The sequence below is a fragment of the Rattus rattus genome, chromosome 6, assembly GCF_011064425.1.
Source record: "Rattus rattus isolate New Zealand chromosome 6, Rrattus_CSIRO_v1, whole genome shotgun sequence".
Classification (NCBI taxonomy): Eukaryota; Metazoa; Chordata; class Mammalia; order Rodentia; family Muridae; genus Rattus; species Rattus rattus.
In genome coordinates this window covers 60,505,067-60,523,893 of record NC_046159.1, presented here as the reverse complement: position 1 = coordinate 60,523,893, position 18,827 = coordinate 60,505,067, and the positions used below count along the sequence as shown (strand labels likewise).

General features: G+C 44.3%; 1 protein-coding gene across 1 annotated transcript in view; it reads left to right on the top strand.

The window, feature by feature from the left end:
- Alms1 (ALMS1 centrosome and basal body associated protein) overlaps positions 1-16,753 on the top strand; it is a 101,466-nt gene extending 84,713 nt beyond the window's left edge. Inside the window, exons 17-23 of the mRNA XM_032906187.1 lie at positions 8,794-8,911; positions 10,126-10,329; positions 10,619-10,860; positions 11,368-11,521; positions 12,168-12,231; positions 15,789-15,888; positions 16,604-16,753. Of these exons, the coding sequence (XP_032762078.1) occupies positions 8,794-8,911; positions 10,126-10,329; positions 10,619-10,860; positions 11,368-11,521; positions 12,168-12,231; positions 15,789-15,888; positions 16,604-16,648 (927 nt within the window). The 3' untranslated portion in view covers positions 16,649-16,753. The remainder of the gene's footprint in view (positions 1-8,793; positions 8,912-10,125; positions 10,330-10,618; positions 10,861-11,367; positions 11,522-12,167; positions 12,232-15,788; positions 15,889-16,603) is intronic.
- The last annotated feature ends 2,074 nt before the right edge of the window (positions 16,754-18,827 follow it).

Here is an 18,827-nt window from a genome sequence, read left to right as displayed (position 1 = left end):
TCAAGGAAGTCAAAGGGAGAGAGGTTTGTAAGGAATTTGCTTTATTTTCAACTTTAACACATTGACTCGACCAGTGAGGTAGGATGTTCTAACATGCTTCTTTGAGTTTCGTAGTCATGAAGAAAGGATGGTCGACTGTAGTGTATAATCTTGTATTAAGCTTGTTTAATATATCTCTGTAAAACGCTATAGTCAGTTCCAGACACTTATAGAACACCCACGGTTATGAGTACTAGGTAGAATGTGAAGAAATCCCAAAGTAGTTATGTAAGTAAGCCTGTTCTGTAACCACAACACAGTAATACATGAGAGACAAAATTTTTTTCTTATGTTTTAAGGTAGCAACAATGTGTCAAAACTTAGAGGTTTTGGCTAAATCTGTGCTGAGAAGGGTGTGTCCTTGGGGTCCCTTCCCAGGACTGACTAATAGAATCAGGAGCAGATCCTTTAAAAGAACAGTTCTCTGTTCTTTTTTTTTTTTTTTTTTTTTTTTTTTTTTTTTTTCGAGCTGGGAACCCAACCAGGGCCTTGCGCTTGCTAGGCAAGCGCCTACCACTGAGCTAAATCCCCAACCCCAGTTCTCCGTTCTTGTCACAGAAGGAGAGAGTATCAACACTATATGTGTGAGCATCACGTCACGTGGGTGGTCTTCTAAGAGGTGGTTTTACATTGTTGTATTTAGATATATTTTAAAGTCTAAATGATGATTGAGCAAAATGTAAATTAAACTGGCCAGGAGGTTACAAAACCTACCTAGTTAATCAAAATCAAATTGCAGTGTATAATCCATGTTGTACTTTCTTCTGTCTCTAAAATGTCCACTCTGGAAAGTTTTTGAAGTTCCCGTTCAGTAGTTCTGAAGTGTGTGCTGGGTCATCCCCAGGCCCTTGCTCAGGGCTTACCTTTTTAACATCTGTTAATCCTCTCAAGTGTGCTTTGAAAAATATCTCAGATTTGCCATTTATATTTCTCATGTCTTTTTGGGCTTTTGTCATTGTTGTCTGAGGATCCTTTGTTGATTTTTAAACATTAGTTGGACTGTAACTATGCTATTACACATATTCTTTATTCATTCTGTGAGTATGGGGCTCTTCCAAACCTCAAGATTATAAACACAAATTTCCTACTTAAAAAAAGAAACTGGAGGGAGAGAAGCAGTGCACTTAAACTGTTAAAGTGCTACGATTTATTTTGTAAGTATTTCTACATAGTCATCGATAGATATCTTGTAATAAGCAATATAAAGTTCCTAAGAAAATCTGGTGTCCTCTTAAGCTGGACTCCCAATCATTAACTTAGTAATTGAACAGCTTGGTTCTTTTGAAATTTTAATCCAAACAATTGCATATGGAGGATCTGATCAAAATGAAAGACCTGAAGAGGAGCCTAATTCTGGCTGAAGTTTTATTTTTATTTTATTTTTACTAATCTAAAGTTGGGTCTGAGCCTCCAAGTAAACGTAACAGGTGTAGCTGGCCTCCTGAGTCAAATAAAGATGCAGAGTTACCCTGTGACTCTGCGGTGTTTAAGGGAGGACAAGGGAAAACCACTGCAACCATAATGTTTCCAACTTGGTAGACCTTTGGAATCCCTACTACCCTGCCCTGCTGCTCTGCAAGGTTTTCATGATCATGTCAGCTTTCCGATTCCTCCCACATGTTGATGGAGGAGTTTAGTTCATGGTTTACTCTCTTCCTCTTCCTCAGCGCTCCTGTATCTGGGAACCTTTCCTGGCCTGTGCCATGATGACCTATATAGCATGTTAACCATATTGGTAGCTTACAGCTTCAATGTTGATATCATCCAAATCTGTTCTGTCTTCAGTCTTCACTCATATGGGTAACAGAACAAAAACAAAAAACCCAAGAACCTATTCAGATACTTTAACTTTCTGGGGATGGTTTTATACACACGCGCCCCCCCCCTCCCTTTTGAGCTATCCCTTGCTGTTTGGAGCTCACTATGTAGACCAGCCTGGCCTCGTTTTCAGAGATCTGCTGCTGTGGCTGCCAAGTGCTAAGTTTAAAGGTATAAACCAACACACCCGACATTTTTCATAATTAATTTCTATGAATTACATGTCAAAAGGTTATTTTTCATACAGATGCATTATAATTATATAATTATCAGTTGATCTGGACATTCCTAAAGCCCTGTGAAAGAAGAAGCCATGTTTGGTGACAGAGTCCTCAGATTTTGACTGACTAGAGTATCTCTGGTATTTTAATGTTGGATAGTTATATTTACCATTAACCCATTCCTCAGAAAAACCTCTTCTTCCTCTCAGGTGCCTGTTTGATTGAAGGCCATTGATACTAAACTTCCTACATTATAACAAATACTCTTTTCAAGCTCAATTTTTATGTTCAGAGTAATTTTCTTATTTTGGACAGGGCCTCATGTAGCCAAGGCTAGCCTTTAACTTGCTGTGTACCCAAAGATGACTTTGAACTCCTGATTCTCCTGCCACTACCTCCCGTGCCGGAATATAGTTATACAACATCATACCTGCCAATTAAGCTGGCTAGTTTTTGGCTATTATGATTAATGAAAAAATTTGAAAGTAATTTTAGACTTTAAAAAGGTTTTAAGGAACCAGAGCATGGTAGCAAGTCCCTGTAATCCCAGTACTTGGGAGGCTGATGCAGGTAAATCAGAAATTCAGTACACAACAAGTTAAAGGTCAGCCTGGGCTACATGAGGTCATGCCTCAGTAAACACAGTAGTTAAAGGTTCTTGTCTGGATCTTCATGATGTCTAATCAATAAATGTGGAAATGGGTCTCATCTAGTACTTTTTAACTTAAAAAGTACTACAAAAGTCCAGAAACACTGAAATGCTGGCATTTCCCTCTTCCTGTGTAGAACTAGGCACCAGCAGGTGAGTTTGCTTTCTAACATTGGAGAGAAGCAGCAAGCATCTTCTTCCAAGATGCTATACATAGAAAGTTTACACTGTCATCTGATGGCATTTAACGTGGAAACGCTCAAGTCTTTATGTGGAAGCCCCGCCTTGGAGAACAGTGAGCCAACCAACCCACACATGCCTGGAGGTTGCTAAGGTGCTCGTGGCCCTCTCTGGACAAAGGGACAGGTTCTGTAGCTTGCCAGCAGCATCTGTTATTAAAATGTAGTCAGTGGTGGATCTCCAAACCAGTTGGACACAAGTACAGGTCTCTCCATGGTGGCTTTGGAATCTGGGTAGGAGTCAGTATTCCCTGTACTGTTGCTTGACTGGTCATATGCCTTGGACGTAAGGCTGCATCTCACCTAATGCTTTCACGTCATGCCACCATATAGTTATTTTTAAAATATATATTTATTAATATATATTAATATATATAGTTATTTTTAAAAACCAACCTTTCAATATTAAATTCCTCTAAGAACATTTAGTGTTTTCTTTTGTGACGTGCTAGAAACAGCCTTCACTATAAACATTATTTTTGTTAGTAAACTTGGAAGAGCCATCATGAGGTGATCTTGGGAAAATTTCTTCCAATCCTAAATTCCTGTTCAAAAGTGCCCTTACCACTTCACACCCAAAAGCAGTATGAATGTTCCAGTTTGTCAACATCCCTGTTAGTATTTGCTTTGTTTCATTTGACTTTCACCGACATAGAGGTCCTTTCACCTAAGGAGATTTGCACATTTTGTTGGGGGAAGTTTTTGACTATAGTTTTGAATGTTTGCCTTTTCATGGCAATTTATTTAAAAAAAAAAAATCACTGTAAATGGGAGAGTTCCCCTGGCTTTTGTGCATTCTCAACTGGCCCTTGGAAATTCGGGAGGCCTGTGGTCCTATCCATGGCTTTCACACCCAGCTCGAAGCAGGGCTCAACCACCAGCCTTTGCTTCAGCAGATCCTCTGCCCCGTCTCCTTAAAGGGGAGACCAGTGTACATGCCTTAGTTCCTAATTATCAACAGTTTTTACTACTAAGATTGCAAAAACTATTCCCTTTCTGAATTCTGGCATGGGCAATAGGTCTAGCTTTCTCTTCGCTCCCTACTGACAAGGGTTTTCCCCCTGGTATCAATTGTAACCATTGCTCACTGATACTGTGTGGAGGAACTTTCCACTGACTTCCTTTTGCAAATACAGCAGTCTTCTTGGGGATAAGTTTGTGGACATCGTACTTTGAAACTTGGATCTTTGTACTAAGCATGATGGAATGAGTTTGCCACATTTATGAGGCTAAAACTTTTTTATAACTTAGCAGCATCAAACTCATTGCATCATTGCCACACTCACCACTTCAAGTCTTTTTGTTGATTCTCTTTTGAACTGGTAATACAGCCTAGTGATATGTTAGAACTGATGTAGCTTGAGTATTCGATGAGTGTCCTTCCCACTCAAGTTCCCAGGCATCAAACTCCCCAGAGGCGGCCAGTGTTAAGATTCTAGTGCAAGTGAGTTGTGCAGTCATCAACATATCCAGTTTTTGAGTATGTCTGTTCCCTCTAGAAAGCTCCCTTGCTTTTGTTAACAGTTATTCCGTATTCTCAGTTCTGGGACCTTTATCTTGTCCATTCTGCACAGTTGAGATAGTCGCTGATGAAGCAGCCTTTTGCAGATGGCGTGTTTGCGTCAGTGGAGTGTTTTCAAGGTTTTTCCATGTGATGTGCTTTCAGCAGCTCCTCTTCCTGCTGTGTAGCGGTTCGTTATGTGGGTGTTTACCATAATCTACTGCTGGGCAGTTAGAACATTTGGATTGCTACTTCTTTTTCTTTCCTTTTTTCATTTTTTTTTTGTGTGTGTCTTTTTCTTTTCTTTTCTTCTTTCTTTTTTTGAGACCGGGTCTCTTTGTATAGCCTTGGCTGTCCTGGAACTTGATTCGTAGGACAGGCTAGCCTCAAACTCCGAGAAATACACCTGCCTCTGCTTCCTGAGAATTGGGATCAAAGGCATTTGCTACCACACCTGGCTTTAGATTGTTTTTAATTTTTGGAATGCAAGCATGACCATTTGTTTAGAAGTTTTATATATCTTCATTTCTTTTAGGTGTGAAATGGTTTGTGAGTTTTTAGAAACTGCCTGTGTTTTTTAATTGACTTATTCACTCAGTCTTTTTTTGTTTTTTGTTGTTTTAGTTTGTTTGTTTGAGACATCATTTCTCTGTGTAGTCCTGGCTGCCTTGAAACTCACTCTGTGTAGACCAGGCTGGCCTTGAACTCAGACATGTGCCTGTCTGTGCCTTCCAAGTACTGGGATTAAAGCCATGCACCACTACTCCCCAGCCCTTTTTGATTTTGTTTGCAGGATTTTTGGTTGGGTTTTTTTTTTTTCAAAGTGGTTGTGCTCTTTCCAGTGCCTATGTGTAGTGTGTTGAGCATTCCAGTTTTTCCACATCTTACCAAAACTTGTCATTATTCATGTGTTTGGTGTGACCATACTAAATGACGTGAAGGCACTCCGTGATGATTTTAATCTGGGTTTCCTGGTGACTGGGTAGTGAAGACCTTTGTGTGTGTTGGTCTTTGCTGACAAGGATACTCAATTTTACCCACTTTTAAACTAGGTCATCTGTCTTCCTGCTCAGCTAATAAGTGTTTTATGTATTTGGGTGCCCTTCTCAGTCCTTTGAGTATTGTATGTGTTATCTATTCTTATCAGCTCTGTATTCTGTCACAAGTCTCACAGGATGTATAGCTTGAGAATGTCTCCTATTCTGGCACGTCTGTTTATTTTAAAAATGAAGCTTGAAGTTAAAGGGTGAATAATGCAGTTTGGTTTAACAGTCTCCTCTTGTGGTTTGTGCTGTTGGTATTAGACTTGAGATTTTTCTCCCCTCTGTTTTCATTTTAAAAGTTGATGCAGGCGTGCCTGGCCTGTAGTCCACAGTGTCTCAGAGCTGTGAGTGCACCTCTGTAGATTTCAGTGTCAGAAAGCTTGGGCACACCTGCATCCGTGTGCACTGCACGCTTTTTGTGTGTGGTGTGGTGGCCAACCCCTCTTGCATGTGGAGATCCCTTTATTCTGAGCCCCAGCTGACCATAATCTTAAAGAGTTTACTTGATCACTCTCAAATCTCTGTTGACTGGTGTGTCTACACCCCATTTTTTACCTCTGTTATTCTGTGTCTTAACCATGTTAACTTTGTTTTGAAATTAGGAAATACACTTTTTATCTGTTCTTTTCCTAATAAGTTTTGGCTCTTAGGATCCTTTGCTTTTTATGGAAGCTTGGGAACATCTTACACATTTTTTCAGGAAGGTCCATTAGGATTTTTTGAGGTTTATGGAGAATCTACAGATTATTTTGGGGAGACTTGCCATCCTAGCATCCTTGCATCCTAGTCTTAACTCACATGTAAGTATCCCCATTTATTTAGATGTACTGTTTCCCCCTTAGAGACTTGTCTGGCCCATATTGCCCCTTTGTGCTTGTGCATTTTTTGCTTTTTAACCTTTTAGCATTCTGAACGTTTTACAGTAGTTGTGTTTTCATTCTGTTTTATAGCCTACTATCAATCAGCAAACCTGTCCTGAGACAGGTTTGTCCTGAGATGGTGCCTCATGCTTGCCCGGGTTGGACTCGAACTCATGATCTCCTTGCTATAATGTGAAGAGCTGCAGTTTTATATTTTCTAGGATTTCTTGTTGTAGAATTTTCCTTTGTTCTTTTGAACACTTTTTTGTTATATGTATGTCTTCGTTCATTTGTTTTGAGACAGGGCCTCACTGTATAGCTCAGGCTAGCCTCAGAAAGGCTGCATGCAGTCCTCCTCCTGCAGCCTCCCAGTGTTGGGATTGCAGGTATAAGCCAGTGTAGCCTCTTTTTACACTTCCTGTAATTTCAAGAGTAAAAATTTCCATTCCATCTTAAGTGAGGTAACTGACACAAAGAGACAACTTTATGTCCTGAGAGATAATAAAGGCAGGACCTACCACTGGCTCAGGTCTTAAGACTCCAGGCCTGGAGCTGACTTTGGTTTGCTTTTGTTTTTTTCCTCCTCTACATCAAATAATCTTACCATTCTGTATCTACAGTGCTCTGACCTTTAATTTATATAATTATCCATCCTAAATATTCTCTAATTTGATTTGGGCCATGCCTCTGTTTCTTAAGAGCTTTTCCACCTCTCAGGCACTCTAGATGTTTATTATACAGAAATTCTGCTTTCCAAAACTCCAAAATGGTGATATGCAAAACAGACAAGAATGGCTGCAACCAGACCTAGAGACTCAGGAGGTGCTCTGTGGGGGATTTGTGCAGTGCAAGATAGATGTACACTCAGGCACAGCCTCTTTGAGCTTTAAAAAACACTAGGGTAAGTGTGGACTGACCATAGTCTGCCAGTGTGTCATTTTAATCCTTAGGACTCTCGTCCTTAAATGTACGTGTAGTAGACATGCTGCAGCTCAGTGATCATGTCTACCCGGAAGATGACTAATGTGGCAGCCAGTCTTTGTCTTTACCATGCTTGGACATTTGCGAGCCTTTGACTTTCACGTGCCTGCAGACTAGCAGATCGATGAAATAAATTTTAAATTTGACTGGTTGATGGTATTAAACTTACCAGTTTACAATTCTTAATTTTCTGAAAAATCAAAATGTTTCCTGCTTTCAAATGCCTTATCATGGCTCCCCTTTTTCCAGGATTCTGGGCTAAGTCCCCAAAGGCCTTGGAGTTGATCCATTTCAAAGGAGCAGATACCTTGCTTGGACTGCACTACAGTTCCATCAAACTTGCTTATAAAAATGTCATTTGGCACTTAGAAGAAATGCCGCTGACTAAATCTCTCCCATAAAGGTTCTCTCTTTTCCACTCATAGGTTCTCCTTCCCCCAGACATTTCATGACGAGAGGGCTTAAGCACTGGGCTCGGGCTGGGGAAGTATCTCAGTGGAAAAGGACACTGGCTGGGCCATGGTGCCGGGTCCCAGCACCTACTTAACGAGCCGAGCATCCCATATACACTGGTAATCCCAGATCTGAGGAGAGCAGAGACAGGATTGCTGGGGCTTCTGGTTCCAGTCTAGCTGTGGAATGAGAGCCCAAGGTCAGAGAGCGGTTTTGCCTCACAGGAATAGATTAAGAGTGATGGAGGGAGATGCTGTGCCCTCTTCTGACCTCCATGTTTGTATGCTTGCTTACAGACTTTGTTTGTTTGTTGAGACAGAGTTTGTCTCAGCCAGAACTGTCCTGGGACTTGCTCTGTAGACCAGGCTGACCCCACAGAGAGATCTGTCTACCTCTGCCTCCCAAGTGCTGGGATCAAAGGTGCGGGCTACCACCGCCCACTTAATATGTTTTAAGAGACAGTTTTATGGGGCATTTGCTCAGCTATATTTTGAACTTTTTCTCACCCACCAGTATCAGCTTCCAGCCCTCAACTCAATCTACTTGCTCTGAATGTAGTTAAAAAGGGCTTAGGGGCTTTCGTGTGTTTTATGTGCTTGACCTATTTGGGATTTCTTCAGGTGCACTGCAGCTGTTTGCTATCTGTCTGATATGTAAGCAGTGTCAGAATCTGCGCCGATTGATGGATCTGCTGTGGACTTCATCACTTAGGTTAGCATTTCTTTTAGCTCCAGAATTATCTGCATGTGTCAGCTGAGGATTTCACTCTGGAGATGTTTCAGGCTAAGGTTTAGTGCCAACGTCTTTGGTTTTCTCAAATCCTAGGGACTTCCCAGCACTCTGTCCAGTCGTACAGCAGGCCTCTCCCGCTCACAGACCCATGGTCACACCGCTCACAAGCTGCTTCAGCTGGGTTGCTTGCTGGCTTGCCCTGTGAGTAACTACATCTGGCTGCAGATCGTTCTGAGAGAGTCTCTTCATTTTTCCAGGTGGCAAACCGTATGATGTCTTCTGACTCTGTTTCATCTGCTGGTAGTTGTTTGAGCTTGGACTCTACTCTGTCCAATGAGGAAAATGTGCACATGTTGAACAAGGGTGTACAAGCTGGTAAGTCCCTTGAATTTAAATTGTGTATTAATGTGGATGTACCTCTTCAGCACACTTAACTTCACTCATGATAAAGGGTAGAGAGGTTAGAAGTTTCTGCATATTTAGGTGCTATTTTTATGTATTAATTCAAAAAATGCAAGTTGCTAAGCAAGAGTTTAGGAGTGTCTCATAGCAGGGGTCTAAATAGTTTACCCCTGTGGAAAGCAGTTTGGCAGCTCTTATCAAATTTAGTTTGACTCAGGAGTTTTTTGCATTTGGAATTTGGCCAATAGATATACCTAAATATGTGCAAAATTCTAAGTGTAAAATGTAGGTTTATGGGTTGGGGATTTAGCTCAGTGGTAGAGCGCTTGCCTAGGAAGCTCAAGGCCCTGGGTTCGGTCCCCAGCTCCGAAAAAAAGAACCAAAAAAAAAAAAAAAAAGTTTTAAAATGTAGGTTTATTATAGCAGAAAGTTAAAATCAGTGTTGATAGCTGTAGAATGAGGAAGCTTTCTCTCCAGGCTGGAAAGAGGGTTAAGAGCACTGATTGCTCTTGCAGACTTCCCAATAGACACACACATACTCAAACATCTGTAATTCCAGTTCTGGGGAATCCAGTGGTTCTGCAGGTACGCTTGTCACACAGACACACGTGAAGACAAAGCACCCATACTCAAACATGAAGAAATCGTATTTTACCAATACTGGAAGGTCCCAAGCATTTAAAAGAAAACTCAACATAAAGAAGAGGGTGTGGTTTACTACTGTGTGCATTCTGTGGGAACAGAAGGAGTGGCTTGTGTAACATTTTCTGGAGTCCTGAATTCTGAACAGTAACTGGAGAGCGGGGCTAGAGAACTTTTGATTTTATACAAGTCAGTCTTTTTTCTTCTTCCTTCAAGTCTTGAGCTCACCACTGTCACCTCTTTCTTCCTCTTCCTGGGTGATTGGCAACCGGGCCAGACGTACTCTCTGTCCTGCTCCCTTGGTGTCAGAGGTCATGAAGCCTGAACCGAGGAACCTTTCTTCTGTCTGATAGCTAACCCACGTAGAGATTAAACCTTCTCTCGTCTGTCTGTACCTGTCTCCGTCTTTCCCTCTTTTTCTCCTCCTTTGCCCTGCCTGCCATGCAGCATATTCTTGAGTTATTAATAGGGCTCACCTCTGTCTTGATTAAGCCTGCCAACCTTGCTTCCGGCCTGCTCCAAGATACATCTGTCTTTCCCCTCAGGTAACTTGGAGATTGTGACTGGTGCCAAAAAATACACTCAGGATGTTGGAGTGACTTTCCCAACTCCCAGTTCTAGTGAGGCCAGATTGGAAGAGGACAGTGATATGACTTCTTGGTCAGAAGAAAAAGCCAAAGAGAAAAAGTTCCTTTCCAACTATCTGCGGGGCAAAAACTTAAGGAAAAACAAGCCAAATCCCTGTGAAGGTCGGTTTCTAACTCTGGGTAGCTGGGAAATGAGTAAAAGGCATGTCTAAGTCTATTGTAACACTGAGGACCCGTGCTTTTGCTCTCCTGCCGCTGGTCACCACAGTGGCATATTTTGAAAGCAACTAGAACTTTATGTAGAGTCTCACTGTGGTTAAGACCAACTCAAGGGCACCTTAAAGGTTGTCACCCCAACAGATGAGTCCTGTGCAAGTCAGTATAACATACATTTATTTGGTGTAATTGGGTACAGTTATTAAAAACGTTTCTTGAAAATATTTTCCTGTAGGAGTCTCATGGTTTGTTCCTGTGGAAAACAGAAAGTCTGAATCTAAGAAGGAAAACCTGCCCAAGATTTACAGACCTGCTATCTCCTGGTTTGAACCAGTAACCCAAACCAAACCCTGGAGGGAGCCACTGAGGGAACAAAACTGGCAGGCACAATGCATGAACAGTCGTGGGTCCCTGGGAGGCCCAGGCAGGGATAGTGGCCAGAGTTTTCTTCAGCCATTTGTGAGAGCAACCCTGCAGGTAGGCACAGTGACATCATGTTGACTTCAGCCATTTGTGTTTGTGGGGATGTGTGGCTGGCATGCTGGGGTTTAGTCATCCCACTGTCCTCAGCATCTGAGAACTGGGAGGAGAAGGAAAAGGGTTCTGTGGCGGTGGTGTCACTGCTCACTGTGTGCAGGCTCCTCCATGTGCAGGTTTGGGTCAGCATTGCGTTGTTCTAGGTCCTTGCAGTGTTAACCAGGCGCTCATCCCTGAGCGCTTCCCTCTTGGTAGCTGAAGGAAATGTTTACTGAGGAATTTGTTTGAAGTGAATGAACTGACCTCTTGTCTCATTAGCATCTGTAAGAGTTGCAGTGACTGACCCACTTTAGTTCTCAACTCTTCCTAAAGGCATTTCTGGGCTTCCTTGATCTCCCTCAGTCTCTCCAAACCTGTGCTGGTTTTTTGCTTTTTGTTGATTTGTTTGTTTTTCTGGGCACTTGGAAAACAGCCTATGTCATTAATATAAGGCTTTCTCTCCTGTAGGAATCACTTCAGCTTCACAGACCTGATTTCATCTCCCGCTCTGGGGAACGGATAAAACGTCTGAAGCTACTAGTCCAGGAGAGGAAGCTACAGAACCTGTTCCAGAATGAGCGAGAGGCTCTGTTCAACACTGCGAGGCCCCTGCCCAGGAGAGGTGTGTCCTCTTGTCACTTTGCTGACTGTGGCTCTGCTTGCTGAGGTCTCCTGAGCTAACAGACTGGTCCAACCTAGCTCCTCACGCATCTGTGACCCAGGAAGCCAGTTCTGCTAGCCCTGTCACTGCATCTCTTTAAAAGGACAAGTTGCTTCAAGGATGATGCCTCTGTGAACTAGCCTCGTGTTCATGGTTTCAGGGTGTGGTAGGAAATGAAAGAGGGATACACTGACCTCTCTAAGAAAGGCGCTGTATTGATCTCTTACTTCACAGGGAGAGCAGATCGCTCACCCCGAGTTATAGTCTCTTAGTGAAAGAGCTGGGCTCTGCAGCCAAGGTCTCTGTTCTCTTAGTTGCACCGAGTGGCAAGTCTCAGTAAAATAACAAGAAAGCTGTGAGGATGTGAAGCACTAACTAAAGCTGTTAGCCTTACTGGTCACCTGGTCAGTATTGGGTCCCCTGCCATAGCAGATTTAGGTGGTGACCTCTGTGTCCCGCAAGGCAGTTCAGACTTGGTCCTTGTCCTTGGTCTTTAGTCACTTCCTGTACTGCAGCTCAGATCAGGGCCCAGGCTCCAGCAGCTCTTCAGCTAGGCTCTACCTCTCCTTACACTTATTATCCCCTAATAAACTCCTCTCTCCTCTAGTCCTCCTGGCAGTCCAGAAGAACAAGCCTATTGGGAAGACGGAAATGATTCAGAGGACCAGACGGTAAGTCCAAAAGAACGGTGGTGATTACCCAGCTACAAGCCAGGCCCCTGGCAGCCGGGAGCTCTGCTTCCCAGCATGTGCTTCCCAGGTTAGGTGTTAGGTTGCTTCTCATAGTACAGGAAAGGAAGAGAGAAGAGAAGGTAGTGTGAAAGTGGTTCCTGTTCAAAGGGAAGGGGAACGTCTAGGGTGAGCATCTCTGCATTAGAAATCTCCACGACATTAGCTTAAGAACTTGGGTTTCAGAAGCATGTTCAGTTTCAGTTCACTGCCTCGTTTGTAGTGTTTAAAAAGAAGCCTTTGCTTTTATAGCTGTGTAGACATGTGCATGTATGAAGTGTTTCTGTAGGTTGGAAAAGAATTGGTAATAGTGGTTACCTTTGGGAAACAAGGTCTGAGTAGCTGGGGTGCAGGTGCACGAGAGGCCAGGGTTTTTGTTTTGTTGTTTTAAGATTTATTTATTTTATTTTGTGTGTATGAGTGTTTTTTTCATGTGTGCATGTGTGTGTGTGTGTGTGTGTGTGTGTGTGTGTGTGTGTGTGTGTAAGTGTAAGTGTAAGTGTAAGTGTAAGTGTAAGTGTACCACATGCATGCAGTGGGTGACTTTCTAGGCACTCCAGATTTCCTGGAGCTGGAGTTAGGGACATCTGTGAGCTACTACACTGATGCTAGGAATTGAGCCTGGGTCCTGTGCAACGGTGGCCAATGGTTAACCACTGAGGCTGAGAAATTTCCTTAGACTCCCCTTCATAAAGCTTCTGAATCTTGGGGGTTGGGATTTAGCTCATGTGAAGAGGGGTTGGCTAAGAAGCGAAAGGCCCGGGGTTCGGCCCCCAGCCCCAAAAAAAAAAAAAACAAAAAAAAAAAAAAAAAAAAAAAAAAGACTTTGAATCTTCTGCAGTTATAAGCATTGTCTTCTCATTAATGAATGAGCTTGATAAGCATATGTTGATTATGAGAATGCCATTAAAAAACTACGTTACAGGTTTCTGGGGCTGATTAGAAGAACAGTCATGGGGTTGCATGGGGCTTCTGAAGTGGTGGATTGCTTTTTTCTTTAATCGGTGTTGGTTTGTTTGAGGTAAACAGGAATATTTAGAGATAGATACAGATAGCCTTGCTAGCTTGACGCTTGCTCTGCAGACCAGGTAGGCCTGGAACTCACAGAGATCCTTGTGTCTCTCTGCCAGTGCTTGAGAGCTGAGATTCCCACCTAGGCGGTGCCACCACTCTCGGCACTGCTTCCTTTTCAGAGATTTTTGTTTTAAAATTGTAAGAATCTTTGGAAGATATTTTAAAAAGTAGAAAGAAAATAAATATTACTCAAAATTCTCCCCTCCGTCCTACAACACTCATCTTGTTGATAGTACTGGGATTTGTAGTAATTGGTACAGTGCGCTTCCCTGCCCCCAGTAGTGCTTATACTGTGTGCCCAGGTCTGACGCCTGCTTTCTCTCAACATCATATTGTGAATGTGTCCCCGACTAGTAAGCATTGCTTGAGCCCGTTCTTCTTCATTATCATTCCATGGTACTGTGCATCCTACTCTTTGTTGGCAATTTAGACTCTGTTCAGAGTCAGCTTTCAAATGCATGTTTGTGCTCCTCTCCGCTTGAAGTTAGGGACACCCGACCCTATATAGGGCAGAGCTTCTCATGTGACTATAAGACACTCGGCTTGTGCCAGTCTCACCTCACCTGCTTCCTGCCTGGCCTCTGAACCACAGCTCTGCACATTTCCCCAGCGTGGATGCCCTTTCTCCCTTCTTTTTTTCTGTTCCTGACAGTTTGTCATTTCCAACACAAGCCCAAGCTCCTCTCTGCTCTGCCCTTTCCTCAGAGTAAGTTTCTCTTCTCTCTGAATGCTATGGTATTTTACAGGTGTGTCTATTCTAGTACTTTCTTTATTTTCTGTATTTTGAATACAATAATAACTAAAACTGCTAGAGACAAAACACATCAAGATAACAGGAATATGTCTTAAGATGTGAACATGGAATTTCATGAAACTGAAGTTTCTTACAGCAAAGAAACAGCAGAGCGAGGAGATGGCCTCCAAATGGAAGGCAGTCTTTGGCAGCTGTGTATCTGTCTAGTTTTCTCTTGTTGCTGGGATAAAATATCCTAATACAAGCCTACAGCTGCAGCCTCAGGGAAGGACACAGTGACAGAGTAGAAGGCTGGCTGACCAGTCACACTGCACCCACACGCAGGAAGTAGAGTGTAACAGGAAATGGTCCAAGCTTAAGGCCCATCCCTAGTGAGCCACTCGTTCAGTGATGTTCCACCACCTTCCCGCACAGTGCCCCCAACTGTTCCAACATGTGAGACCAAGCGGTGTTCCACACCAGCACCCGCAGAGGACTGTGTAGAGAACCTGAGGAGATTAAGGCGACTAGAACAGCCGTCCAGCCAGTAGATAGGCTAATAAGCTGAAGAAACAGTTCTCAGAAGAAGAATGCAAATAGCCAATAAATACTGAAAATGTGGTCACTCTCTTAGCCATCAGGGAAATGCAAACCAAAGCTCTTTTTGAGATTTATCTCACTCCAGTCAGAATGGCTGGCATCAAGGAACACATGACAGCAAGTGCTGGTGAAGACGTGCTATGGGAGGGAATCCCACAGCCACTGTAGACTTGGCATGACGTTCCTCAAAAACAAACAAACAAACACCACCACCCCCACAAAAAACAAAAAAACCTGCAAATGACACGATGGCCCAGCTGTAGCACTTCTGGGGTACACCTGAAGGCCTTATGTGTGCACCTGGTCACAGACATGATTCCGTATTCATGTCTGCTGCAGCCACGAAATGAGGTGAGCGTTGGTACTCAGTGGGAGAGAAGGGGCTAAAGGAGACGTGCATTCGTACAGTGGGGTTGTACTCAGTGTAAAAAGTGATACTTGCCGGGAAATGGGCAAACCTGGACGTCTCTGTGCTAAGCAGTGCTGAAGTCATGCTTTCTTCATTTGCAGAACATAACATAGAAAGACAGCTTTGGGGGTTGGGTGAAAGAGGCAAAGGAGTAGTGTCCTAAAACCAGGAAGGGGGTGTGCCACGAGAAAATGTAAAGTACAGTAATGAGCTGGATATGGTGTTGCATGCCCCATAGTCCCAGCATTTGGTAAGCTAAGGCCAGACTGAGTTCCACACTAGCTGGGATGCCCCGATTGATGCTGATGTATGTGTACACAGGTGTGTCTGTGTTTATGTATGTATGTTCTCAGAAATACCTGCTTGTTACATTGAAACTCTACAGTTTTGTACATGGCATGGAAAACAGAATTTTACCTACTCTTTCTCTGTATTTTATTCTTTTTCTGGAAATAAGCACTATTGTCAATGTTTTCTATTTTTGTTCGTCTCTCTCTCTCTCAGTCTGTGGGCACCCGGGCCAGGCTTTCTGTACCCATGGGTGTGGGTTATAAGGGCCAGCCCTGTCTACAGGCTGGGTGCCAAGGCAGCAGAGGGCCAGAGGTTTGGGCAGGGCATCCTGTACCTCCATGCATGCCTGATAACTGTATTGCTGTCTGTCTTTCCACATGTGGCATTGCTAAGGTTTTATGAGCAGCTTCCAGAAGTGAAGAAGAAGAGAGAAGAGGAGAAGAGAAAGTCAGAATATACATCCAACCGGCTACGAGCTCAGCACTATAAAATGGTTAGTTACGTTCGCACTGTCCGTGGAGGAGGTGGTCAGGCCATCAGCAGAGAGAGTGAGCTAGCCTGGCTCACTCTTGAGAAGCAGGGACTGACTGCTGAGAGGAGGCTGGGAGCCACTCTCCACGTGTCTGCGACTACACCTGCTGCACACAGGCGGCTTTGCCCTCATAGCTGAACTGCACAGAGCACAGGCTTGTAATTCCCGAAGGGCGATTACATTCCTGTGTAGTCCTCTGGATCTGTGTAAACACGCTGGACCATGTGAGTCTTCAGGGAGTGAGACTAGAGAGTGGAGCCCGCCAAGAACCTCCCAGGGCACATTTCCTTGGAAGCCACACAGCCACTGGCTACTCATTTCATTCTAGAGGACCCTGAAAGTCAGAAGCTGAACACCAGACCGGACTGTGCGGGTTGAGAACTGTTGGGGCATTGGGGGAGACCCCAGAGCTGCACGGCCTGCCTGCTGTGAGAGCCTCACTCAGGCTTTGCTGTGCTGGGTGCTGACAGCCTTCTAGGTTGTCTGCTTCCACAGAGGAGTGATAGGTATTACTTAGAGACTCTTTCCAAAACATTCTTCCTAATTGCCACCATCAGTAGGTGAGCAACACAAGAGTTAGGGAAAGTCATCTGAGCCTCTTCCACAGTGTGCTGAGGTGAGGTTGATCAGCTACCCATTCGTGCATCTGACTTCTTCCCTGTGTTTTCTTCCACAGAAAGTGACCAATCATCTCCTGGGGAGAAAAGTGCCTTGGGACTGACATAAGACTACTTCAGAGCCTAGGAATACTTTTTTTTATGAGCCCAAAGAAGTTAATTTATACTTTAATGGTGTGATTTAATAAAGCGGTGTCTTTGTCTGTGTGCACCTTAGTCCCTGTGGGGTGTGGGGCTGTGACAGAGCCACTGGTAGTTGGGAAGCAGGCCTCCCCTCTCCACTGAGGCCTTGCCCACAGTCATGTCTTCCAGTGGGACCCTTGCGTCCCTGCTTGTGTGTGCTTGAAAATAAATCGCTGCTGACGGACTCAGTGAGGCAAGCAGCAAAAGATCCCTTCTTTCCTCATCTGCAGAGGAGCAGGGAGCGGGGCAGTGTCTGCCCTGTTGCATGGAGGGACATGGGCTCAGAGAATGGAGTCACGGCTTGGTGTGGCGAGCTCTGCTCCTGCTCATTGGGCTTGTTTGAGTGTCCAGTCCATGGCCACACACAGCACCAAGGTCTCCCCAGATGCCCCGCACCCCTCTTTGGCAGGTCTCCCCCTCCACTCACTCATTTGTTTGTGGAATTGAAGCCTGGGGCCATTCGCCATCACACAGGACAGTTTCATACATAGAGCAACATCTGGAAAAGAAGTGTGGCTAAATGATCCCCACACCGCTCCCAGTCCAGTGCTGTGCAGTGCAGAAAGGTTTCTTCCCTGGAGCTCAGGATCACAGCTGAAGCCCGCTGCTGAGGAAGGAAGGTGGTGTAGATTCAGCAGACTGTCCCCACCCCCTGCAGTGGGCACCCAGACCAGCGGCCACCTTAGATTTCCTCACATGACGTGAAAGCAGGTCCCGTCTCCATTGCCCTGAGAGTAGCCAAGTTGTGCAGCCCAAACTTGTGCTTGTACTAGGAAGATACCAAGAAGATGCAGAGGAAAGATGTCTCTTACTGATTCAGATGCTCAGTCACCTCTAAAATGAGAACATAGGTAGCTCTGAAACTTTTTTCAGCTCCAAAATGCTATGGCTTCATGCTTTGTGGGTTACTATTCAGAATAGAAATAGAAAGCAGTGGTTGTCTCAAACCCGTTTGCAAGGCAACTTAGACAAGATGGAAATAATATGATTTCTCAGGCCCAGCACTGGATTGTTCAGACGCTCTGCCAGAGCATTCATTTCTGGCCCTGTGTGGAAACAGGACTAGGGAACAGTTCTCTGAGCTGGGGCTTCCCTTCTGCTCCCACATCACAAGATGGCTTCCCATCTGTGCTATGTACTTGGCAAAAGCAAGAGTGCCCATCTCAAGCCTCATTCCTAGGGCAGTCAGACTGCCCTGCTCCCTCTCTACCTTCTACACACTTGCCCTGACAGCCCTCAGGCTCGCCAAGACCCTACCTCTCACTTTGCTGGAAGCCCAGGCCAGGGCTGCTCACCTGCTGCTGCTGCTGCTTCTGACTTACTTTGGATTTGCTTTAGAGCTGCTTGCTTGCTGTCTTCTCTTTGTAGAGCCCAGCCCAGTCCTGCAGTAGCTGCTAGGGCCTCCAGTTGGCAGTGAGGGTATGGGCAAAGAGGACAGAATCTTAATGTGAACCCAGGGAAAGTTCGGAGGAGGTCATTAAGTAACCTGGACTGGTTCAAAGTCAACAACCATGCCCCTATGCTCCTGCTGGGATTTCAGGTGCATCAAATCATGCCTTACTTCATGAGGTTTATTTGTGTCTCAAATGATTGTTTTGTCCAGCTATGAAATTAGACCAGTCCGAATCATTATGTAATCTGCATCTTTGCTAAGGAGCTAGGCTAGATCTGCCTGTGTGGGTTGTTGCTGATAGCTATCTCCCAAGTGACAAAGGACACCTGCCAGGCTGGGCTGGGCAGCCCTCGCTCCCAGGGAAAATGACTTTACAACATAGTGTTGGCCTCCAGGGGGTGTTTTCCACAGCCCTGCCCCTGTGCAGCTCCACAAAGGACTGACCCTATCTTAGGAAATGATTGCCACCAGTCCTCTAAGAAGCTGTTTTCAAAGTCTGACCCAGTCGTGTTTGGTTGGTTTTTGTGTATGTGATATTTTGTTTTCTGTTGCTGTTGTTAGGGGATTGCATTTCTAAGAAACATGAACATGGCTGTATATTCAGTTCTCAGTCTAAGGCATACTAGCCTTGAACTCCTTCCCTAACTTTCAGAGAACTAAGGTGCCCACAAACACTCAGGGACTCAAGCTGTCTCCTCAGGCTCTAG